This window comes from Pundamilia nyererei, unplaced genomic scaffold (assembly GCF_000239375.1).
Source record: "Pundamilia nyererei isolate P.nyererei 1_Seehausen unplaced genomic scaffold, PunNye1.0 scaffold00004, whole genome shotgun sequence".
Classification (NCBI taxonomy): Eukaryota; Metazoa; Chordata; class Actinopteri; order Cichliformes; family Cichlidae; genus Pundamilia; species Pundamilia nyererei.
The window spans coordinates 6,074,048-6,100,302 of record NW_005187405.1 but is presented as its reverse complement, the minus strand read 5'-3'; the positions used below and the strand labels follow the sequence as shown (position 1 = coordinate 6,100,302).

General features: G+C 40.4%; 1 protein-coding gene across 4 annotated transcripts in view; it reads left to right on the top strand.

The window, feature by feature from the left end:
* The window catches only part of LOC102194369 (dipeptidyl aminopeptidase-like protein 6), a 90,559-nt gene that overhangs the window by 46,448 nt on the left and 17,856 nt on the right, over positions 1-26,255 (top strand). For all 4 annotated transcript variants that reach the window (XM_005721356.2, XM_005721353.2, XM_005721355.1 and 1 more), the window contains 6 exons: positions 12,026-12,140; positions 15,928-16,026; positions 23,052-23,146; positions 23,255-23,329; positions 23,406-23,458; positions 23,862-23,943. In XM_005721356.2, coding sequence (XP_005721413.1) covers positions 12,026-12,140; positions 15,928-16,026; positions 23,052-23,146; positions 23,255-23,329; positions 23,406-23,458; positions 23,862-23,943 — 519 coding nt within the window. The remainder of the gene's footprint in view (positions 1-12,025; positions 12,141-15,927; positions 16,027-23,051; positions 23,147-23,254; positions 23,330-23,405; positions 23,459-23,861; positions 23,944-26,255) is intronic.

Sequence of the window (26,255 nt, the reverse complement as noted above, 5' to 3'; positions counted from 1 at the left end):
TGTGACTGCTGACTGGTCAGCGCGTAATGAAGTGTAGCATCTGTAAAAGTGGAACTCATCTGACTGCTTCCTGTGCCTCAACTGCATGAAGTTTCTTTTCTCGTCTCTCCAGTGCAGTCACAGCACCTTTGAATATTTTAGGTGTAAAGTGTTTATTTTTGCGTCGCATTCATACATTTATAAAAGTGAGAGTGCGGAGTCGACAGCGGTACAGCAGATCTTTAACCGTGAAATCAGATCAATTTTTTTTTTTAAAGAAGAAAGAGACAGAGAGAGCGTGTGAGCTCTTTTGAAGGTTGAGAGGAAGTCGGGCGTCAGACGTGAAAAAAGGAGAGCTCGGAAAGCGAAAGGCACATGGGCTCATCTGCACATCACTGCAACTCACATAATACACAGCTATCACACGCACAAGCGGCAAACGTTTCACTTTTGTTGAAGAAAGGAGCGGTATGTCTTTATTCCCATCCAGCGATTTCTATATGCGACCGGCCTCGACTTGCTTTGTTTCTCTGTGCAAAACACTTTACACGAGACAACAGCAGGCAGCATACTTCCTGCTTGGATGGGAAGCTTGGAAAATATAACGCTGACTGTGTAGCTCCAACAGTGACCTTGCTCGTTGGAAATATCAGCTTCAAATGCGAATGCCCGCCTTTGTGTCTGCTCTTTAATGGTGCGGAGACAGAGGCAGAGAGATAAAGATATCATAGCAGAGGAAGTAGCGTGCAGGGAGCAAACACATCTGAGATTTGAACACTGTCTGTAATGCAGGCTGTGCACTGCATCCATGCAGCCTTAATAAAACTTGTATAGGGGAATAGGTGGAAACTTTTTCTCTCTCTTTAAAAAAACCAAAAAAACAAAAGCTGCCTTCATTAGGAAAGTTGTTACACGCCCAGGAAATGTACCTACATGCTCTTTATCTGACACGTCGTGATTATTGCTTTCTTTTGTTGAGCACCACTGCAACACTCTCGCATCATTGATTATCATGATGGTTTGAAGGCGCCGCACAAATTTGCCACTGCACAATATTTTTTTTGTTTCGTGCCTCCTCCATTACTGTACTTGCTGTTGTTCAATGCTATTGGTTATTGTCTTGTTCAAGGTAGCAGGGCTGTAATTTAAACCACAAGTACCCATTCAGACAGGGGGGGGATCAAAGGTGAAGTGCAGGGGAAAAAAGAGAACCTGTTACCATGTGAATTAAATGGGTACACAAGCGTCATCAAATGAAATTTCAATGCTGCTTTATTTTTTCCTGATTCCTTATCATATTAGGTCCTTATTTTTCTGCAGGTAATTATTCTGAAAGAAGACGAGCTGTCCCCTTTTTCCTCTTAACTGAAAATGGATTTAATTTTCAGGAGCATATTTAGAGAGAAAGCATTCAATTTGAAAAGGGGGGATTTTAAAAACAGCAAGGGGCACTTCCAGCTGATCTATTCTCCAGTGATTCCACTTCAGTCATGCTGTTGTGTGCAACAGTTCTTCTGATGATTGAAAGATAGCTGAGCCAGTTTTGTTCAGAGGCAGGCAGCGATTTGAGTCCTCTCAAAAAACCCATCTTAACCTCCATCTTCCCCTCGTCCCTAGTGGATAAAGTCGGGGAGTTTTAATGCTTTATCATTTTTACTTTTCTCATCTCCTCCCCAGTTTCTGTTATCCATTCCAACAAAAACAAATGAAGAGGCACACGCAGACGAGAATATACTTTTTTATATCTCTGCTTTTGTTTTTTTTTCTGTGCGCCTGAAAACAACGCCCATTTCCCACTTTGTCCCAAGGCGTCTTCTTATCGTTGAGGCGTACAGAAATTATTTATTCTTTGCAGACTGGATTTCCTCCCCATCTGTCTTGTGAATTTTTTTTCCAGACTATTAACATGAGGATGGGTCACCCAGGAAATCAGTGCACCTTCAATCATAGCAACACTGTAAGCCTCTTTACCTTGATGTAGTTTTTAGTTCTGGGGAAACATTAAAGTTTCCCGCTCACCCCCAACTGGTCACAGCAGATGGCCACCTGTCCCTGAGCCTGGTTCTGCTGGATGTTTCTTCCTGTTAAAAAGGAGGGTTTTTTCTCCCCACTGTCGGCAAGTGTTTGTTCATAAGGGGTCCAATGATTGTTGGTGTTTTCTCTGTAATGTTACAATAAAAGTGCTTTGAGGCGACTGTTGTTGTGATTTAGTGCTATAATAAAATTGAATTAAATCATTGCCTGCAATCATTTTTCAATATTTGGCTCATTTCTGGGATCTCTAGTGTGCATGTAGTGAGGAAGAAGCTGGCAGTGTAGCAATAAGGTCTTTATAAAGGTCACAGAAGGCTTCAGTGACTTCAAGTAAATCAAAAGCAGCAAAATGAGGAGAAGCGAGACTACAAAGCAACGACATGCTAAAGCAGCTTAGGCCTGAGTAGCACTGGTTTAGGCACCTGTCGATGACCGGATGGCAAATGGTTGGTGGTAAACTAAACACTGAGTGTGACGCAAATCAGAAATGGAGACGGCTTTCAAAATTCAAAATTGAGCCATTTGAACTATTTTGGTTGCAGAGCTAAAGCACAACTTTTACTTTGAAGGGGAACTGTCTGTGTTTACCGTTTGTTTTGCACTTTTCAGTTTCTCTGCCGCTTGCTGAGTAGTTTGCGAGTGTTTGTAGGGAAATCATGTCTTCCGTGCAGACTATTGGTGACCGCAGCAATCTGCTACCAGTTTCACAACTGCGTCCAACTTCAAACAACTTCCAGTTAGAAAGGAGCAACTTTTCCTTTGTGACTGGTGTTTACCAAATGATCTTTGGCTGGTCTCTAGGCCAGTGTGCCTGGGGTCTTAAATAACACACACTAGGATGTGTAGAAGGCCTGATGTGGGGTCTGCCAGGACTGTAGGATGAACTTGACTTTGTGGCCTCCCTTCACATTTACCTGTCACATTCATAGATGGTGACGTTTCTCAGTCTCATTTCTATTTTCACAAGAAAGAAAATCCACCTGGAGAGAGAACTAGTGCACAAATGAGCAAAAATAATGAGGTAAACATGTTGTTCTTATGCCAAAATACAAGAAACAGAAATGCTGGAACCTTATTTTTAAATTGTTTGGCACACTTTGCACTGTTTATGTAATTTTTGCTGAATCTCTGCAACAGTTTTGATTGTCAAGTAGAGAAGACTTCTCTGTAATGTTGCTGTTTAGTGCCTACTGTAAGCTGTAGATGAGTCGATGGATACGTAATTTGCTTTTTGGGGGGTTTAACTTGGAGTATAGTTGCACAGCATTTCATCTCAGAACATGTGTGTTTTTAAGCCATGTTTCTGACTTTATGTGCAAGATAAAGAGTCTTAAAGATAAGAATCGCTTATCTGGACTGCCACTCATAATAAGATGAGTGCGGCCCTTACGTTACTTCTAAATGAGTGGCTGGCTGGGTGTAATATAATTTAAGACGGTCAACATACGCAGTGCTGTTGCCTGCAAAGACTGAAGTGTCTAGACCACGGAAGAATAAAAGTACCTCATCAGTTACTGAATAATTTATCCCCAGGTGAACACAGATAATGGCATAAAAGCCAGCAGCATAAATCATTTAATATAGTTTTGACTTGTTGTGAAAGAACCACTCAGTGCACTTGTCTTCTTCTCACTTACCACTCCAGTATATCATTGGTGTCGCTAATACTACTGCCATGCCATCGCAACTACGACTACTGCCACTCACAGAAAATAAGTAGGTCAAAAGTTTTTGGTCCAGAGCTGTACAGGTCCAAGTTTTTATACTAAGAATGGCTCCAATGATCTTTTCCCTCATCTCTATAAAGGCATTTAACCTTTTTATGTTGTTGTTTTGATTTTACAGTTGATTTTAAATTCTCTCATTTTATGGTTTGTTATACTCTCCCCCCACTTTCGAGTTACGCTGCAGCTGCACCCAGCTGTACACCATCAGCTCATCAGCACCAAATGGTAGAAAGACAAAGTTAGCACTGAGATGGTGAGCATTAATCAGTGAAGCAGCCAGGGACGTTTGCTGAAAACATTCTCTGGGGATTGGAGCGCCTTGCGAGCTGAGGGTCATCTTACAGATGGAGGCGTTTGCTAAGTTTTTGCAGCTCTGCTACAGTAGCTTAGTCATATTATTAGATTCTCATCAGTGAAGAAGCACGAACGCTAAAGCTGTCTACAAAGCTGAAAAGAGAATAAGGTGCAGCAGAGCTTGTCAGTTTAACCAGCCGAGTTTCTTTATTCTTCTGTAGTGCCGACAAAAGGCGACCGAAACGATACAAAAGTTTTAACATGTTAAATTGTGGCTGCGAGAGAAACGACCCAAAGACTTTGTTGCAAAGAATTTTCCTAACAGAGATGTAACGTAGCCCTACTTATCATTAATTTCACATCTAAGGACCAATTTATTACAATTCAAAAGCTTTTCCAGTTGCTAGTAATTAATTTGACAATAATTTTTTGACTGCACAGGCCTGTTTCACACCAGGACTCTAATCAGCTCTGCTGTCTTTATAAACATCAAATAATAAAGTTAAATTAGGAGAATTTTCCATGTTTTCAGTGTTTTGGATCACAAAGTCATGCACAAACAGAGAGATGTTTTCAGAGTATTGCGGTCCAAGACTCTTGCTTCACTCCTTTTCTATACAGTAACTTTACTCTCAATGTAAGTTCATGCTTCCTTTTTACTTTAATTCGCCTACTTTGATTGTCTGTGTTATATAGAATAGCTCCCACAGTTTGATTCTCGTGAGTAGGATTGTCACGATGCCAGAATTTCAAACTGGATTCCGATAACCATACTGGTTGGTGCAAATGTATTTGGCTACAGCCCTGTTTATTTCCTTTGCTTCTGGTGACTTGGCAGCATATTGTTGTTGCTGATCAAATAGAGTTGTTAATTTTGGCTGCTGCTGTCTGTCTACTTGTGGGTAGACTTTTGTCAGCTTCAATCTGGGGCTTTAGGAGAACAGTTTAGACACAAATAATTGTGGTGTGCTGTTAAGTTAACGCGGTTTATTGACGTTACAGACCGATTAATACTTCAGTACTGCTGTTGAAACAGGAGCTTTATTGATGAGGACAGGGATTTGGGCTTTTTAAGATGCTTCAGCACGTTTTTCGTGCTGTTGTTCGGCTGGCAGCGAGGGGAAGAGCAGTGTGTGAAGTTTTGTGTCAGCTGGAAGAGGCAAAGATGCCACTGTTGGTATTAAAACTGTTGCAAATGAGTATCTAGTCTGATTATATGATTGTAATTTTTTTGCAACTTCCTACTTTACCTCAAAACTGCTATCATGTTTTCAGAGGTATAAAAAGTACTCTGGTTATCTTTGGCCATGACTGAGCGCGCTTCTTCTTAATGTTTTGATTACGTGTGCTGACTTATGTGCCCCGGTTCTAAATACTAAAGAAGTGGCCTAACTCCTGTTCTCTTATCACATCCACAGCCAGGTTACTGTATGTCATCTAAACAGCCTGTTGTTTTCCTTTGTTTCAGTTGAGTTGCAGTTCAAAAAGGACAAAGGCTGGACGGGCACATTGAGGCTGGTGTCCTACTATTCATGAGCCAAAAGCCAGCTGGCATGAATTCTTAATCTCACTCGTGAATGGCCATGATTTATTGATGCTGTTCCAGAGGAAAAGTTTCCCCCTATGTCCAAAGGCTACTGCTTCACTCTGAAGTTTTACTGTCCCGAGACAGCGACTACATTACAGTGAAAGGATACATTGAGTTTCAAACATCTACATTCCCTTGTTTCCTTTTCCCCCTAAATCCTAGGTTAATTTCTCAAGCCCCTTGTTTCCCACATGGCAGTCAGCGGTAATATTAGTCCCTGCTGTACTGTACCAGCGAGCACCATCTTCACTGCAAATCTGACTCAAACAGCTCTCTTGGTTCCCTTGGAAACCAGGTGCTCAAAGATCAGGAAAGATCCATTTCACACTTCAGCAGCGAGCAGAGAGACAAAGAGATGCTTAGACAAAGGGAAAGTGGGAGGGAGAGAGGATTAGAGAGAGAGAGAGAGTGGTAGGGGGGTAAAGGGAGCTTGACCTTAAAAGATGCCTTCTTTTTACAGCCCCTTTGTCTCGAAACAGAATGGAAATAGCAACAAATAGATCGGGAAAAATTCTTGTTGCGTCCTCTCTCTTGGGGTTTTCTGTCTTTTTAGAGATGCCAGTATGGGAATGGGTTTATTTAGATGTGTGTCTGTAGAGAAGAGGGTGGAAATGGCTGCAGTTCTAATTTATTGATGCAGCTTTTATTGTTATCAGCTGTAAGGCATGCATGCGTGCTCTTCACACACAGACTAACAGAAGGAGATGGCCTAATGCAGAGAGCCAGCCTGCATCTGAAATGCTGCTAAAGGTCAAGATTTCCACTTATACACAGATGCACTTTTTCACTTGTTAAGAGCTTTCCAGAAAACTCAACATCTCCCGCAAACTCCTACAGTTTGCTATATTCTGAAACACGTTGAACACCCGGGAAAAGAAACCATGCATCTAAGGTTAGATTCTATATATCTCTGTAGGGTTTGTTTTCTGGAAACTGTGGTGATAATTGTCATGCATTTTTATGTAAGTGAATTAGAGTGGAGCTCTCTGTTCTGTGGTTGAGTAGGTGGGTGAAGCGTTGAGCGTTTTAAACAGGGATAAAGCACTCTGCACAGTTAAAGCAATCAGAGCTGAGACACTTTAATAACAGTGGGCTGTATGAGAGAGCAGCTCTATTTTAAAATATATGCTCTTAATGCTCTTAACTAAATAAATGTATACAACATAGAAGCTCATGCTGATGATCCTAACAGAAACGACAATAACTTAGTTATTCTGAAACAAGTCCTTACTGGTTTATACCCTCATTTTATTATATATACATATTCTACTGGTCGTATATCAAATATCTAACCAGTCATTCACATGGCAGCAATTCAATGCATTTAGTCATGTAGACAAGGCCAAAAAGACCTGTTAAGGTTCAAATTGAGCCTGAAAATAAGGAAAAATGTGATTTTGAACCTTTTATGGTTTATTTATTTCAGAAACTGCTGATCTGCTGAGATTTTTCCCACAAAGTCATCTCTAGGGTTTACAGCGACTGGTCTGAAAAAGGGAAAATGTCCAGTGAGCGGTAAATCTCTGTGTGGAAATGACTAGTCAGAGGTCAGAGGTTAAAGAAAAATGGCCACATTGCTTGAAGCTGATAGGAAAGCTATAGCAACTAAAAAAAGACTCATTACAACCAAGGTATGCAGAAAAGTATCTCAGAATGCACAACATGTTAAACCTTGAGATCGTGCAGCTATAACAAGGCTGCAGTATGAGCAACCTTCATGAAAATAATCATGGCAAAGCATTTAAACAGACATTATTAACACAATTGTACATGTGAAAACATGTTAGTCATATTGCTTAATCGTGTCTGGCGATTAAGGACCCTGGAAAGTACTTCATACCTTCCTTGCCCACAAGCGACTTCTTGGCTTTAAATATATTTTCTCCTCCTGCTGGTAATGCAATTTCTGCATCGGTTTCTATTTCATGCTTTGGCGAGGCAAAGCATGAAATGGACACGATGGACTGGCGTGTCTATTACATGCTTTGCCATGATACTGGGTTGGGCTACAGCAGCAGCAGATCACATCAGATTACAGTACTATCAGCAACTAAGCATCATTTAAAAATCACAGCCTGTCTGAAAATTGTTGCTCGCCACCTCCATCTCTTTATGAGGACAGTGTACTCATCTTCTGATGGCTGCTTCCAGCAGGAAAGTGCACCATGTCACAAAGCTCAAATCATCTCAAACAAGTTTCTTCAACATGGCAATGAATTCACTGTACTCAAATGGCCTTCACAGTCACCACAAAGTGCACTGGTAATATCGTCTTTAGACTGGGAGCTTTGAGCTTTTTCTAAACCTAAACCTAAGCAAATGTTGTACCATGAACTCCTTCGTCCAGGTCGAATGTTGATGTGTTTCTGTCGCCTGCCTACCTCTGAGTGTGAACCTTTTTACTCTTTCAAAGTGAAAGCAGCCATATAGGTCTTTAAGAAACACTTTTATAATCACTAAATCAAAAGACCCATTCATTTTAAACAAGACATACTCCGATTTACTACTATAAGACAGAAAAAAACGATAAAAGTTGGTAAAACCTGTTCTGTAGTGAGTTATGGTTACGTTTTTACAAACCACAGCATTGAATAAATATGTACTTTATGTAATACAGTACATAAGTTTCACAGCTCTGAGGTGGAAATGCATTCATCTAATAAATTCAGACAGATAAAGGCCATCTCGTATTGGTAAATGTTCAGTACAGCTTCTTACAGCGTTGAGTAGCTTTGAGGCTCACCCTCAGTAAGTGCAGTACTAATGCTCACCTTGTTGCAGTGGCTTTGTTGAATGGGCGTTTTAAACAGCTGTGGCAGCTGTTTTGACGGCTCTGTTGTCCACCGTGTAGCACAATAAACATCGATCTGATCTTAGTCAGGTCGGTGTTATGCATCCAGAAATATTGACATACCACTTTAATGGTGGCAACCGTTTCAACCTGAGCTGTTTTAATTTTTTTAATTTTTTATTTATATATTTTTACGGTGAAGAAGGCAAACGTCCAGCAGTCTTTGATTGTCTATTGATCAAGATTGCGGAAAAGCTCTTTGACTCGTAATTGAATGTTCGACTGTCTGTTTACAGAAACTGCCATCCTGGAAGGAAGCTGCTGCTCCTGTTTGTCAAATCATATGTATTCTGCAATTGCACTAGCCCACAGGACCTGTGGGAGCTGCATTTGTGATAGAAATGGCGCTCTGCTGTCATTATAGCTGCATTTGTCATAGGTGGAAGAATTGCTGTAACTAAATGTCACAGTGTTTTGAAATATTGTGATGGGAGATTTTTTTTTTTTCCTTACTTTGTTATGTTGATTATTTCCAAATGCCACGTGTATTGATTGATGTGTTACGCTGGACTGGATCCTGTTACATTTTTCGCACAGATACACAGACAACTCTATGAAGTGAAAAGTTAGCGGTTGCTGAAAGGAGGTCATTATCAGCAAAGCTGGTCGGAGCATCAGCGCCTTTTATTTCTGGCTCGGTCAGAAGTCTGAAGCGATTGCAGATATCGTGTCTTTCCTATTGGGGCGAGATAACACAGGGAGATTAATATCTTATGAACCCAGCATACGACTCCATACACGCTGTTGTGAAAATCCTTACCTCTGCAGCAATGCATCAGCTTATTGATGTGCCTGCTGTTTTTCTATATGTACTCACTGCCTTCGCTATTGATTTGCTTTGCTGTGAGACAAACTGTGCAGAGACAGTAGGTGCGCAAGCAAAGTAAATACACACAGGTGCCGTACACACAGGATCATTTTAAACATTTACTGTATCGTAACTTGCTAAAGTCTTCAAATATATAAGAAGCGCTGTCTCTGCTCACCAGTTGAGCTGTCTGCTTCTCTCTCCCGTGTACACGCACCCCTCATTAACTCGTGAGTGGTTCACTGAGCCCCTCCGTACCGTATAACCACTCTCCTGACTGCAGGCAGAGAGAGACCAGGGCTAATTGGTAACATGGTTATGAGCAGCTGGACTGATACGGGTGGCTGAAGCTGCTCACTTGTCTCACTGACTGTGACCAGAGGCATTAATGTGCAAATGTGCGTGTCTGTTTGTGCGGCCACATAGCTGGCAAGCATGATGCACGGAAATCATATCTGGCTGCAATTTCTAACCTCGACCCTTCAACACGCTGGGTGCAATAGAGTAGAGCGATACCCTAATGGGTCGCTTCAGAGCCTTCACTTTAAACACTTCAATTACAATTAAATTAATATAACTTTGCACACCAGTATATTAGCAATAACCCATAATTATAGTGTTAAAGCATGTTTTTGACCAGAATTTAGAAATTCTAGCAGTTAATTGGTCATCAGCACGTGTCGGGTCAGACTGCTCAGTGCTCAGAGAAACTGCAAAATAACCAGGAGCTACATCTCAGAATCTGCAGGCCTCAGTTAGCATGTTTAATGTTAAAGTTCATGACAGCACAATTAGAAAAAGACTGAACAAGTATGTCTTGTTTGGAAGGGCTTCCAGGAGAAAGCTGCTTCTCTCTAAAAAGAACCTGGCAGCACAGCTTTAGTTCGCAAAGCTGCATCTGAATAAATCTCAAGACCTCTGGAACTACTTGACCTCTGAAAACCATATCAGTGTAAGGCCCTCATACCACCTGTCAAGCATATTGTTGATCATTGAGTTGACCATAAACTCCTCTGTTCCAGAGTCAAAAGCTTGTCCAAAACCAGGTCATGCAACAGTACAATGATCCTAAACACAGCAGCAAATCCACAACAGAATGACTGAAAAAGAAAAGAATCAAGGCGTTGCTTTGGTCCAGACCTCAATCTGATCTGAATGCGCATCAACAAATGGCCACATACCTCAATGAACTGAAGCGATGCTGTAAGGGCGAAGGGGCACAATTCCTCCACAATAATGTGAGAAACAAGTCATACAGAAAATGATTACTTCAAGTTATTGTTGCTAAAGATGGTTATTCAGAGGACTGCATGTGTGCACCTGTAAAACCTCACTCTCACAGTTCATTTCTCTCTGCCACTGTCTGCTGAAGGAAAAAAAATGGCAATAGTGCCTTCCTCTGTGTTTAAATGGTAAATGGTCAAATAACTGGAGCAGCTGTGGAAACTCTGCCCTGTACGAGAGTGAGAAGGTTGGTGAGGAGATGGGCTGTGGTAGTTATTTTATTGATTGTTTCCATTTCTGTAAAAGTCACACAGTGTGCCACTGGACTGAAAACAGCAAGCTCTTTTAGAAAGTCGCAGGTCTCTTTTTTCTGCTTACACAGACCTGCAACTTGTAACACTGATTCACCTTTGGCACAACACTGACCCAAGACATACTGCCAGGACAATGCAAAGTCATGACTATCCAGAAGGGCCTAGCCTGAGCTTTAAGCCTTGTGGGGAGACCTAAAGATGGCGTGCAAGTCAGTAAAAGGCTTATTTTAAATTACAAATTTTAGTTTTTGAGTTTCAATAAACTGAAAAATAGAGTCTTAAATATACAGCATACTAAAGTGCAAAAAACAAAACCCCAAAGTTGGACACTAATTTCTAAACGATCTATGTGTCAGATGAGGACATTTCTAAATAGTCTAATCGGTCTTGAAAATGGAAATATTTGACATGTGTGCCCGGCAAGCGAAGTTACCCCCCAATCTTAAAGGCAGAGTGAGTGAAAGCCAGCTCTGAGTTCAGGAGGTTAGCACTCATCTGCAGTTATTCCAGAAAACTGTCTGTTCCTGTTGCTTTCTAATGGACGCAGTGTGTCAAGAGGCGGTTGATGGTGCGTGCTTGTGCTGGCAAATCACACAGTAAAGCCACTCGAGGGCTTTTACATTGAAATACTTGAAGATGTGTTTTTGATTGTTGGTCAGTCTTCTCACTGCTGCATGCTGCACTTTTGCACTTAAAGTGTTTTGTGTGTCCTGTGGATTTTTGCAGTACGTGCGTTTCAAACAGTGTTGATTAGCCATCTACCATCTGCTGGGCTCCGTGAGGAGAGCAGCTCATTATTCTGCCTGTTGTGTCTGTGTTGAAGCCGTAGCGCCGCTCCAGCTATCAGGCGAAGCTGCGGGGACTCTTCGTATACGAGCAGCGGGGAGCAACTGGATGATGCGCTGTTACTGCGCACAAGTGGCTGAGTTGTCAGCATCTGTCTGACAGAATGAGCTGTCCTCCGGCCAATCTCTACCTCCAACTGTGACAGTACAAAATAGTTCTTTTTTTATTTATGATGAGGTGAACTCTAAACCATTGTACAAAAAATACAATCTCCTGAATGTCGTTGTACAACATCTTCTACAGTGAAGTAGAATTGTAGCACTGGAAGTACTTTATTTGCTGCCTATGGGTGCTTGATAGGTGGTATTTTTTCGCTTGTTTGTTTTTGCCTCATTGTAATTTAATATTTATGTTTTTCAGGACCTTGTTGGCAGCGCCCCACCTCAGAGGAACTGGAAGGGAATAGCCATAGCCCTGCTGGTCATCCTGATCATCTGTTCTCTGATTGTCACCTCTGTTATCCTGCTCAGCCCTGGTGTGTATAGCCCTCTAGGAAATGCACACAAATACACAAACCTGCATGCAAATATGTTAACACTCAGTGGGTGTGTATTTCCAAGGATGCCAAGGATGCTTAATCCTCTTAGGTTATTATATTTATTCAAACAAAATGAGTAATTTGCATCACGTTACATATCCAGTTTCCTAGGAATTATGTGCATTCATAACTGACTATGGCAAGGATTTAAACTCATGCAAAAATTACAGTCTTCTCTTTAATATTTCCAGATACTGTACTTTTACTGTACTTAAGTGGTATTTTCAAGTATTTGTACTTGAGTTTTATTTATTTGACATATTTTTTACTTTTATTCCCTACATTTTTACACAAATATCTGCACTTTTTAATCCTTACATTTTCAGAACAGGACAGGAGAGGATAGATTTAAAGATAAGGAGTTCTCAGTGGTATATGATAAACTGGAAATATAAAGCTTACATGTAGTGTCCTCATTTTTTAATCTTATATCGGATCTGTATATGAAATAAAGTTATTTTTTCATATTGTGAAACGTCCAGCAAACCAATCTAATTTTTATACTAACTTTGTGTTGTTCAAGTGCTCTGCAGTTTGGTGCAGGATAAACAGGTTAGCTTGTTGTACTGTGGTGAATTCAGTAACTGAATTCAGTATTTAGACCAGCTGCATATGGTCTAGGATAAAGACAGAATAAATACTATACTGTCAGTGTAGTTGATGGAAATCTGCCAAGAAAGTAAACAAAAATCAAAACATCTGCTTGCCTGTTGCTGAGTTCAGTTGTGTAAATCCACCAAGAGCAGCAGTCTGGAGCTCACAACAAAAATTAATATGTTTCCTTTCTCCAACACTGAGCCAATACAACAACTTAGTGTTCCTAAGATAATTTGTTGTGTTGCCGAATCCCACTTCAACCCTTGTATTTTTTGTTTTAGTTGTGGAAGTGTAATCAGAAATAAAGTTTGTATTCCCGTGTACTAAAATTAATCTGTTATTGCATTAAAATAGCATTAAGTTCAGTTAGCTTTGCACAACAAGAGCTCTAGAAAAGCTGCTTTTTACTGTTGGACTTTGAGTTCATTTCAGAGCATGTAAAGTAAATAAGATACATCAGAACTCTTACTGGAGTAGTTTTGAACACAGTTTTGAAGTATCTGTAGTTTTGCCACCTCTGAATGTCTCTGACATGTTGATATTCAGCATTCAGACAGATGAGCTATAAATCAGGAGCTCTCTGGCTGAGGTACCAGTGCACACAATATTCCCATTTCTAAACCTATTTACTTATATGTATTTTAGTGCTGTCAGTGTTAATCTCGTTAAAATAAGGTTAACGGCATAACAGTATTAACGTGGCAAATCTCTGTTAGTGAGTTAACACGTGAGGCTGCACGGCGTCAACGCGTCAACGCCGTTAGCTCATTAACGCGTTAGCACGGTTAGCTTGTTAACACGCTAGCGCCGTGCAGCCCCATGCACAGGGCGATCCGCGTTAACTCGCTAACGGAGATTTGTGCATTAACGTCATGTTAACAATATTAACGCTGACAGCACTAATTAATTTATATTTCTATATTTTTATTTATGTATTTATAACAGTAGCTCTTTTTTCCTTTTTCAAATGTATCTATTAGTATACTGTAGGTGGGGGGAGGGATTGAAACTGTGGTCTCAGTGAAGCATGGAGCTATGGAACTTTTTTTTTAAATAACTAACTAACACTGTCTAGTGTCTGTGTTTGAGAAGGGTGCCAGCTCTTTTCACTGCAAAATAAATCTACCTAAGGGTACTGATTAAAGAACCTTGAACTTGAACTTGAATAGCAAAACGCATTAGACAAGTGAGACGAAGCTCTGAGAGGGCAAGGCTCTGACAAAGCTACACAGTCACCTCAGCTGATTCTATAAAATAATAAATGCTAAAATAATTGCAATACAGTGTGCCAGAAGTTGCAGAAGTTATTGAAAATACCTCCAAAAGCCTTGGATTCTCATGAGCAGCTAATCATTGTTGGCTGTGTCGTAATGTCGCACCAAAACCCATTAGAATGTGTGAAGCTTTTAAATTTTCCTGGCAAGAAATCAAGGTGAGGAGAGAGAAAAGTACTCTAGCTGTTTTTCAGTGCACACAAATTCTACACACATAGTGTGCAGAAGGAAGCATTTATCTGGCCGTAAAGAGAGGCTCGTGCTCATGACAGGATGTAAGCATTAATGGCGTCCGTCTTAGCCGGGCTGTAATGTTTGAACACTGGAAAGACAAAAAAGTCCAAACGATAAATAAGTATTCCTGAACTGTGGACAGTTCTCTGAAACAGTTTGGGCTAAAACGCTTTCTGCTTTGGTGAATTAAAAGATGAGTTGAGTGTCCTGATTGGTCCAGAGTGCGGACGCATCTTCATGATTGTTAAGCGTAATTCTTTGTTTTCAACTACAGACGTTCTTATGGATGTGGACCTGTAATGAAGCTACTGACAAGTGGATGACCTTTTGAACAAAAGTGATGGATCCTCTGATGCATCATTAGGACTAAAAAACAGGAAACATGGGAAGCCTCTGGTCCAGCTGAATCTTCTGGCTTAATCAAAACATTCATATGATTCACAACATTTTTTATGGCTCTTATAAACAGAAGCTTTGCAGAAAGAACTAAAATCAAGTCCTTTTTGCAGTTTGTGAACCACAAGCCATGTGCTGCCTACTTTACTTAGTACAGCCAATATCTCCAAAACAATCTACATGAACTCGTAGCACTGAAAGAGGCGTTTGCTGAATCTCCCCATTGCAGAGACGCCTGACATGAAATCGCAGTTGTCTTGATTTGACAACCTTTTTTCCACGGGGAACGGTTTTACAGAGGACATTGTTTCTCTGCTTGTGATTTTACACCAGTTCTACCAGTCATCTTCTCACTAGCTAATGGCCCTTTTAATGCGCAATTCCATTCAGGCCTGTTTAATGGAGATCATTATGCTGTAAGAACTCCAGCCATTTGTCAGATTGGCAAAGCATCAGAACACTGTTTGCCTCGTGCTGGAAATTAGCTTTCTCCTCCTCACTCTGCAGATTCTTACCAGGCAAGAGAGTTTCTATGACGTTTCAAGTCAGTAAACACTCGACAGCACTCGATGTGGTATTTACACGCGCACATCTCGCCGCTCAGTCACAACGTGAAGAGTGCCGAAGAATCTGTCAACTTACCATTTTGTACAGTAAGATCGGGCTGTCAGCCGTTGTGACAACTCCTGTCTTAACGGTGCTTTTCTAAGTAAAGGTGTTCTATAAGATGCCAAAAGGGTTCAAATGTTCACCATTTTTCCTTCCTCACATCCAGACTCACTCGCTTGTTGCCCCCCTGTTGTCTGCTCCACCTGCAGTTCAGCTGTCGGCTTCAGATCTCATTTTGGGTTTTGAGTCGCCAGGCAGCTGCTGAGAAACTCAGCAGGAAGATGGGAACTGATGCTCTTAGACCAACAGAGCAATACCAGAGGCTCTTTAATGTTTGCTCTTTGTGCTAAATTGACCCTCCTGTAGCAGGGGAGTAGTTGCTGGATTCCATCACCTCCAGAGACAGAAGAGGAATGTACAGTAAAGCAAACGTGTTGATAAAAAAAGTCAAAATATTTCCTTCAGTGTTTGCTATAAATAAATAAAAAAAAAAAAAATCTGGCAAGACTGAAAGACAGCTATACCGCAAAATAATTTATGACCGTAAATATGTGGGCTTCTGTGTGTCATGTTCAATTTATGCATGTTTATCCTTTTGTGAAATGCTCTGACAGGTGAAGATGACAGCCTGGCCCTTAAGAAGAAAGTAACCGTAGAAGATATTTTTGGTGCAGACCTTCACATCCATGACCCGGACGCTAAATGGCTGAGCGGTGAGTGAGCGAACGTGTGTTTGACGTTTAAAATCCGTCTCTCGTGTCAAAACACAGAACATATCCAGACGCTTTATGACAGCCGTCACACAGAGCATAACATCGGCATCAAAATCAGGCGTACACGTACATGCAGCAGCCCGGTTTTTCCACCTATTATTCAAGTTCAGGCAGTTCAACTGCATTCGATAACTGTAAACTGTTCAAGGTTTAAAAAATAAAAAAAATAAAAAAAATGTGGGTATCATCGTATAAATTCTAAAAGAAGTCCGGCCTTCTTCCAGCGATTAACAAGTTGGATAACTAACATATTTCCTGCAGCATTGGAGTTAGAGGAAGCCTTGAAAAGTTGTTGCAAAAGTGTCCAAACATTTTGTTGAATAGTTACAAAACACTCACTTACAAAAGGTGTTGGAACACCCTGTGTTACTAAACCCGCTGATACATCATTAGGACTATAGTGGTGCAGAAGGAAGAAGTTTATATTGGCATTGAAATTATGGGGAAAAGCTGAGTAACGCAGGAAGCCCGAGGGTTCATCCTGCAGCAAAACACCTTCATTACATGGAAAGTCCAGCTCAAGCTGGTTTGGGATGAAATTAATGCAGGGGTGAAAGAAAAAAAGCCTGCAAATGATACACCACATTTTTGTGCTGACCTTTTCAAAACCACTGATTTATATTCATTGCAGAAAGAATTCAAATCATGAAATCAGTTTGGCTGCTGGATGAGAAGAAAAACAGTTTTCATTTAGGATTTGAAGATTTCTAGAGAGAAAATAAAACTCTATTTATTCAGATGTTGTAAAAACTTTGATTGGTAACATATTTTCTTGGTTTGTCCATACAGTATAGTACAATAGAGTGATTATATTTTCTCATAAAAGAAAAATAGATAGTCAAGTCACACACAGCCAACGTGCTAGAGCAAGCCCAAAGCCAGACACCCAGCAATAAAGGCAGGCATAGAAATGATTCATAAAGAACAAAGAAAAGCAAAATGAAGGAAAAAGAAAGAAATGGTGCAAAATATCTGACGCTAACGAGTGCAGTGTTCCTATATCTAAAGTTTTGCATTTATTGAACTGTCCTGTCCTTATAAGATACAAATAAGGGATCGGTTTTGAGTAAGTTGCTGAGCGAGGTGCAACAGCACAAATAAACTGATATAACTGAGCAAATAAAATATGAAATATTTTTAAACCTGCTTGTTTCTAAAGCTAATGGAGTTCTACACTACCTCAAATAAACATTACAATTAGTTCAACAAACAATAACTCTGATTATTCACCTTAAACACACGTTACATCCTTGGAGTCAGCCTTTAAGCCATGCAATACAAACTGAGCATGCTGTGTGCCAGTCAAAGTGAAAAGATGCACACTTAATCAGCGTCCCTGTGTCCTCTTTTGCCTTAATAAGGTAGAGAATAGGAAGCTGCTACCTGAGCTCATAAAAGCTAAGTCTGTGCCCCCTGGTGTTCAGCAGGAGAAGTGCTTTATGTTCTTGAATCAGCACTACTTTGTTCCTGTGATGGTAACTTTATAATAACATTGCATCATGATAGATAGATAGATAGATAGATAGATGGATAGATAGATAGATAGATAGATAGATAGATAGATAGATAGATAGAATCTTCTGCCTCCATCTCTTCTATCCCGACCATCCTCTGTCACACCCACACCAACCCTCTGCATGTCCTCCTTCACCACATCCATGACTCTTTGAGGTTTTCCTCTTTTCCTCCTGCCTGGCAGCTCCATATTCATCATACTGTGTCTAATATATCCACCATCCCTCCTCTGCACATGTCCAAACCATCTCAGCCTTGCTTCTCTAACTTTGTCTCCAAACTGCACGACCTGAGTTGTCCCTCTGATGTACTCATTTCTAATCTCGTCCCCCTTCAACTGTGCCACCTGCAGTTCTGCCTCCTGTAATAAATAACACGAACAGTATAAATATAAGAAACAGCAGCAAGAAGGTTTGATACAGAGATGTCTTTATGTCCTGACAGGCGTGTTCACCTGTCACAAATAAAAGAGAGCTGTTGTACTTTTTTTTTTTACAGAGGAATGATTTTTCCTGAAGCGTTCTTCATGTCAGCCCTGCTGCCTCTGTAGTGTGCAATGGAGTGGGTGCGATGGGTTGTCCATGTTCAGTGACCCCCTGTCTCTCACTGACTCAGTGCCTCCAGTGATGGCAATAATGATTCCAGTCTTGTTGATCCTGCTGGCATGTGTGGCACTGATGATGCCCTCCCAGTAAACAACAGCAAAACAAATGGCAAGTGTTGCCACAGACCACAGAAGTTACCAGTAGTTACTTCTTTTTAAGCTTCATATCATACAGAGAGAATAGTATAAGAAGTTTTTAAAAGCACAACAAAGTTAAACATTAAAGCAGTGTTTTCTACCCTTTTGTCTTCTGGCTTTAGCTTACCCAGTACAAATGTCTCTGATTTTAATAGCTCATCCAAATCGTTTTTCCCTCTGAACTTCATTCTCAGTTTCATTCAGCAGGGTGTTAAATATTTAAAGCGCTACATTATGACACTGAGTGGATACTTGGGTAGGGCATGGGTGTCAAACATAAGGCCTGGGGGCAAGAAACAATCCGGCAATCACTACAATCTGGTCCACTGGACATTTGGAAAATGTTGAGTGTTTTCCATTCATATTAAACCAAACTAATTAAGTGATAGATCCACAATTAAATGACAGAAAAGTTCTTGTTTTTTTCTTTTAGAAATTTCTGTTTTTAAAAAACGAAACAAACAAAAAAACACCCCAGATTTTTCTGTGAATTAACAAAAACTATATTTTATAATTACAGGATAGTCTGGGCAATGAACTGCTAGAATGGTTTCTGTAATTTTACACATTTGTCATGTAGCCTCACTGATCCAACCCACTTAAAATAAAAGTGGGATGATGTAAAATTAGTTTGACGTTCCTGCTGTAGGGGCTACAATGGTTGTAGTGTACATTAAATATGAATAACTTTACATAACGGCATATTACGTCAACTTGTTTTTGTTGCTCAACAAACTTATGTAAAGTAAAAATGAATAAAGTAAATAAAGCAAAATGAATGCTGATGCAATACTGTTCGCATAAAAGTAAATACTGCGCAGAGAAGGTGCTGCCTTGGTGGAGGTTTGGGACCTTCAAAATAAAGTTCTGATTCAGATTTCAATAAACTTTTAACTCATCAAGTATCTCAATGAAAAACACACACAGAGTCTAAACAAAAAAAATAAATTGCTTGTAGTTTGTTTTTGTGCTCCCCTCTCTGTATCCACTACTTTTTCACATTTCTGTTTGCCGAGAGATGAGAAGAAGGCGATTGATTAGGGGGGAGAAAAAGCATATTTGGTCAGACATAAAATCAAATCTAGAAGATGAGTCATAAAACATTTATATTTTCTGAAATTTTTGCAAATCTGAGTTCTGCTTTATGGTTCTTACAGTCATACAGAAAGGCTGCCTTGATTAGGAAACAATGTTCAGATCTTCTTTGAGAAGTGAAAGTGCTGCGTTCAACCTCTTCGTAAAAGTCGTACTGCGGTTATTAGCTTGACACACACTGCATGAAAACACCTGAAGACTCGCATGCGTACTTTTAAATGCAGCTGTTACTTTTCATGTAGCGCACAAGCACAAAACGACCTTACATCTGTCCTTTTGTTCCACTGTGCAGATTGTTCGACTGATTACTTACATTACAGGCTTATTAACATATAATTAGTTAAGTTTGCGTGTTTCTGTGCCCTTCGCTCACAGCCCTGATGAAAACGTCCTCGGCACCTGACAAAACTCCAGGAATCAATTATGTGACATTGCATCTTGTCAGCTACATTAATGCAATCAACCCCCATTTGGCGCTAATGACCTTCTGATAAGATACCCGATGGGACAAGCTCACACTTGAGCAGTCCTCATCAATATTTTGTGGGCTACATTCACAGCAGTGCGTAATTGATCCCCACTGCTCTTTGATCACCGCTCGCATCGGTAGTCTTTGGACTCACCTATGAGTTTCTCACAGACTCCGATTCAAAGGCAAAGTATTCGACCTTCGGATTGATCTCTAAAACAAAGAGCTTCCACTGTCTGTCTGAAGCGCTCGTATCTTTGAAATACACACAGAGAACAGAGCATACGGTATATAACAAAACTCACTCCATCCTCATTAAATTCAATCCATTTAATCCAGTTTTACCCAAGAAAGCCCTAGAAGAGTGAAGGCAACTTTAAACAGCTTCACGCGACGTCCTTCTTCTTGTCTTGTTGTCACAGAAACCTGTCTCAATGCAAACTTGCATAAACTGCAAAATTATGCATTTTGCCCAAATCCTTTTGGCAATCCGGCTCCTCCCATACCTCAGCAGAAACAGGGGAGAGCAAAAATGTCCACAAAGGTTGATATGACACACTGCAACACAGTTTGAAGGTCACTTCCCAACAGGGTGCATTCATTCTACACTCCTACAATTTGTCCACATCTACTCAATCATCCAGAAAAGGCTAACAGAACTCCTTCACCTTTAGTCTAGAAGGAGTGGAAATGTTATTTAGGCAAGCTCACTGTCTGAGTTTCTAATATTAGATAGGAGAGAGCATCCTAGGCACAGATTTTGAGAGACTCTTGTTAGAGACTGCTGGGTCATCGTGACCTCTAAGTCCTTACAAAATGGAGGGGCCTGCTCTGAAAAGAAAAGCCTTTCACAGTCCCTCCTAACCACTGCTACAGCAATGTTTCAGCTTAAGGTCAGTCCTCTAGTTTGCTCTGCTTTGTTCAGGTGAGTCCTTACCAGGTGGCGTGAGAAAGCAGTGGTTTTCTCAGGCTTCCATAAATATGTCCATGCAGTTAGCTTTAATCGGAACTGTATAATTACTTTTGTTGCCGTAGTCACAGATGAACTGATTTTTATTGGACTGAGGTTGTATTTTGAGGTCTTTTTTTGCAAGATAGTCTATTCAATTCAATTCAATTTTATTTATACAGCACCAAATCGCAACAACAGTCGCCTCTATGTGCTTTATATTGCAAGCAGACCCTACAATAATACGTACAGAGAAAAACCCAACAATCATATGACCCCCTATGAGCAAGCACTTTTGAGACAGTGGGAAGGAAAAACTCCCTTTTAACAGGAAGAAACCTCCAGCAGAACCAGGCTCAGGGAGGGGTGGGGCCATCTGCTGCGACCGGTTGGGGTGAGAGAAGGAAGACAGGATAAAAGACAGTTTTGTGTTGTTGTTTTTTTAATAATGAATAAAATCAAATACTTTACATGAACCTTTTAAAATAAAACTTTTCAATTAATTAAAATTCATATCACAGGTCATACATATGAGTGAAGTACACAAAGCAATGACGGCTTTGCCTGATGTAGCAGATAACTGAAATAGTGGCGCCTTTATTAGTCGTTAATATTTCAAATTAAGTTTTTGTAAATCAGGGTTTTATCATGGTAAAAACAAACTTTATGACTTCCAGCTGAAATGTTTCTCATAAAATTAATTAATTACATTTGGCTGAAAATGACACATTTTATATGCATCTGTAGTTCCTGAAAATTGTCAATGATGGGATGTGAGACAAGTGCTTTTGAGTGACACAAACAGATGGTAGCAAAATGTATTTTGCTTACCTGTTTCAGCCTGAGCTTAGACGCTTTCATTGTAACAATTTGTTTTATTATTATATCTTTATAATCAGATATTATCAGCTTTAGGATATTGATATGCAAGTCTGTGAATTGTAATATTCAGGCTGATGAAGAAAATACAGTTAGTACAGCAGACACTTCGCTTTAGAGGAAAGAAGACATGAATCTCAGTGCTAAGCTCAGGTCGCTGGCACATTGAATACTCAGAGCCTTTCTAACACTGACCAGCGGGAGATACGTAATTCATTACTATTAGATCATAAGATAAACCTTGTAGTTTTCATATAAAACAGATGAAAGGCCTGTTTGGCAGCTTACTGCTGCTTTAAATTACAACTGGCTTCATTAAAAACACTTAGCTGTACATAACCTGCCCGGAACCATAATTTATACAAGCAACTAGCTGGTGAACTTGGTTGAGTCTTTGATGGCTAAAAAGAGATATTCCCATGAACCCCAAGTTATTTATATTGCTCTGTAACTGTTGGATGCATAAATAAATGATGAGTAATGTTGTCATATCAACTTAAACAGTAATGATGTTGAGTTTCAGTCTTTGTGCTTCACCTCTATGTTCCCAAAGTGCTCAAAAAATCTTCCAAGAAAATTTTTAAAACATTTGGCAAATTGTAGGTTAAACTGGATACTAAAGTGGAGTGGTGTAGGTGGTCATTACTACATTATTTCTAATTAGTAGTCATACTAAACCCATGCTTTTATTTAAACTGTTATTGTGTTGACAACTTCTGTCTACAGGTAGTCATGTACTACCAGGCTACCTAAATATTACACCTACTGGAGCTGCTTAACCATGGAAACCAATGGCATGAAGCTCCCAGCATGCAGTTTTTGTGCTGATGTTAATGCTGCTTTGCAATAATACCAATTACAGCTGATTGTGAAGTCTCTAGGATGGAAGAAATTTCACAAACGGTGGCCCTTCTATTACAGTACGACACTTGAATTCAGAAAGAGCCATTCTTTCACAGATGTTTGTAAAGGCAGGCTTCATGGCTAGATATTTGATCGTATACACCTGTGGCAAGAGGACTGAAAACACCGGAATACAAAGACTGAGATGACGTGGACCCTCCACAACAGTCCCAGTTTTCCAGTTTTTCCCAAGGGGGCTAGCCCTTTGGAAAATTAACACTGGATTAAAGGTGTGGATTTATACTTTTGCCCCTGTAGTGTATATACTGAGAACTGCCCTTGTGGTGGGACCTGTCGCAGTAATTATTACACAACAGGAAAACCATACTTGCTGCACTTTCGTTGTCTGTATCTGGGAACAGGAACTGTATGAAATATCATCTCACCCTCTGGTGTTTGTTTTTCATTCAAAGGCAATGAGCTGCTGTATCGTACAGCGGAAGGGGATGTTGTCCAGCTTAACATTGACACCTTGGAGCAAAGGGTTGTCGTTCCAAACCAGCTGTTTGTGAGTACATTTTCTCCAAGAACAGTAACTTTACTATCTGCTGCTGCTGCTGTACTGAGTGTGTTCCTGATGTGAGTGTGTCTGTATTTTTGTCTGTATCCCATCCAGGATAGATCCAGAGCTGCCAAGTACCAAGTGTCTCCAGACATGCAACATGTGCTGTTTGCCTTTGAAGTAAAACCGGTGAGAAATCTAGCTGAAATATTTTGTTTTCTCAGACTTTGTCCTTTCCTGACCGCAACTTTGTTTTCTTCCACAGAAATACCAACACTCCTATGAGGCGAAGTACATCATTTACAGTCTCGTGACACAGTAAGTACAAACTTTCTGTCCTCTTCCTCGACAAGTCTTTACTCTGACCATATGTAGCCTGGCACTGACATCAGCGCCATTTACCTGCGTACTCTAGAATCTTATGGGAATGCTTTTTAATTCACTTTAGTTTGGGGCGAAGCTTTTTGGCCTGTTTTTTAGCCTTTCATCCATCTATGTCTGCTTAGTTCCCTACTGTTCTGTATTTGTAGCGAGCCAAGCAAAGTCAGCTTGTGCTAAAAAAAGGACATGGTTGATTGATGAAACCTACAGTGAGGGAACAAGGCTGAAAAGCACACGACTTCTTTGTCTGACTGTGCATTTATATTGGCATATAACACGTGTGATGTGCATGCAGTATGCAAACCAGCAAGTATGTTCTCATGATGTGTTGTCTTCACAGGGAAACGTGGCCTTTAAATCCCCCTGAGGTGCATGAAGCTTTCCTGCAGTTTGCCGGATGGGGGCCCCAAGGCCAGCAGCTGGTAAGAAGCCTGTACCCTTGGGATTACACTCCCTGAGTTCTAGCTCGCAGGTAGAGATCTGTCAGTATCAGTCTGCCCTCACAGAGGAGGCACAGCAGTGGCTTGTCACAGTGGCACAGCCAAACCTTGTGGTAATAAGGTTTATGCACTCTGTAATGACCACATTTAGATCTCTTAGGTGAACGTCCTTTGCTTTGACCTCCATCAATGTCAGCCAAGAAGATCTTTGGTTTGTGACAGCTCGCGAGCCGGTGAGAGACACAGTGGCAGATGGCATCTTGGTGGCAGAACCCTTGGCTTGGGCAGTATGAGGTTGCTGGGAGAGGAGCAGTAGACACACAGCAATGATGTGTGTGCATGTGCCTGTTTTCATTTTAGACCACAGCATGGTGAGGATATGTTGGCTTTCTGACACATCTTCAAATGTTTGAGGGTGTAGGACTGGAGATAAGCCTCAAGGTTACGGCAATGAGCAAAGGGTTGCATTGCACCAGTGTCGTCACAAAGGTCAGCAGGCACGTGTTTCCACACGTGTTGGTCTGTGATGTCAGCCACGTTTGGGGGCAGCTCATGTACAAGGATCCCGTTGCTTGGAGACAGTCTGTATGATTATGGAAACAAATTCTTAATCTTCAATTTAGTTTCACTATTTGGAATTTCCATTCAGTTTACTGACAGAAAATTGCTTTTTTCTTTTTTCCTTTTTTTTTTTTTTACAAAAGAAAAACATGTTTTGCTGCTTTTACCTTTTAAAACATGAAGAGTACAGAAATAGTTCCATGGTGATGTTCAAACAGAAGTCCTTGGATTCAGCATAGTTAAAAGATGTGTCTCTCCATACACAAAGGGATTTAAAATGAGCTCTACTGAGAAAAAAAAAAAGGTATCTGGATTAGTTCCAGCTATTGTGAATCACTAAAACTATTTTTTCAATGAAACACTCAAATATTAAAATAGTTGTCTGTTTTTAATGGACTTCAGTAGAGGTCAAATACTGTCTGGTCAATCTGTAACTTTTTTTATAATGAAAACTCTGAGCTGTGACTCAGATCTTAGAAGCAAGAGATTTGTTTAGCTGTTCTATAATTTTTTATGGAAAATCAGCTATTTTAGGAAACCATATCTAACATACACCATACTGCCAAAAGTCTAGCTGCACGCTCACATGAACTTGAGTGTCGTCCCATTCTTAATCCATAGGGTTTAATATGATGTCGGTCCACCCTTTGCAGCTATAACGGCTTCACCGCTTCTGGGAAAGCTTTCCACAAGGTTTAGAGGTGTTTATGGGAATTTTTGACCATTCTTCCAGAAACACAGCAATGAGGTAAGACGCTGATGTTGGAAAAGAAGGCCTGACTTGCAGTTTCTGCTCTAATTCATCTCAAAGATGTTCTGTCAGGTTGAGGTCAGGACTCTGTGCAGGCCAGTCAAGTTCTTCTACATCCATGTCTTTAATGACCTTGCATTGTACACTGGTGTGCAGCCATGTTGGAACAGGAAGGGGCCATCCCCAAACTGTTCCCACAAAACGGGGAGCATAAAATTGTCCAAAATGTCTTGGTATACTGAAGCATTAAGAGTTCTTGTCACTGGGACTCACCGAGCTCCATAGCTTTATAAATGCTTGTAGAAGCAGTCTACAAGCAACAGTTCAAATTCATTCCATCCATTTGAAGTGGAAGTGTTTGGAACATCTGGTTTCAAAGATTTCAACGGGTGAGTGAATACTTTTGGCAATATAATGTACATTTACAGTCCTCTAATTCCCCAAAAGGATTTTACATATATATCTATATGTGTATGTATGTATGTAAATATATTTGATTTGATCTCGTGACCATACAAAATGCACTGAACACACTGTCATATAGACTTGTTTACAACATGTAGAGTCTCCAAAAATAGAATCCATACTTTTGTGCATCATTTTTCTCCAGTGACTTGAAGCACTGCAGGAATAATGCACTTGACATGCGCAATTTTCTGTGACACAGCTGCACTCATCACTTGGAGTTTGTCTTTTTTCAGAAAGCCATCACTGAGGGGGGCATGGTTATCCAGTTTCTTTATGGTTGATGACTGTTGGTTATCATGTTTCAAGGATCCTAGTAGATTCTTAGTGATCTGCCATCCAGGAATGGCAGCAGTAAGCGACTTTATAAAGTTTATAAAGGATCACAAAACACTAAAAAAAAACCTGGTTCTCGATCGTTAGTGGCACAGTTTCCTCATTAACTTGTGTATCTTTTTATTCTTGGTAATGATTATGCTTACCTGCAACTGCCTATTGTCATTATATATCCTGAAAG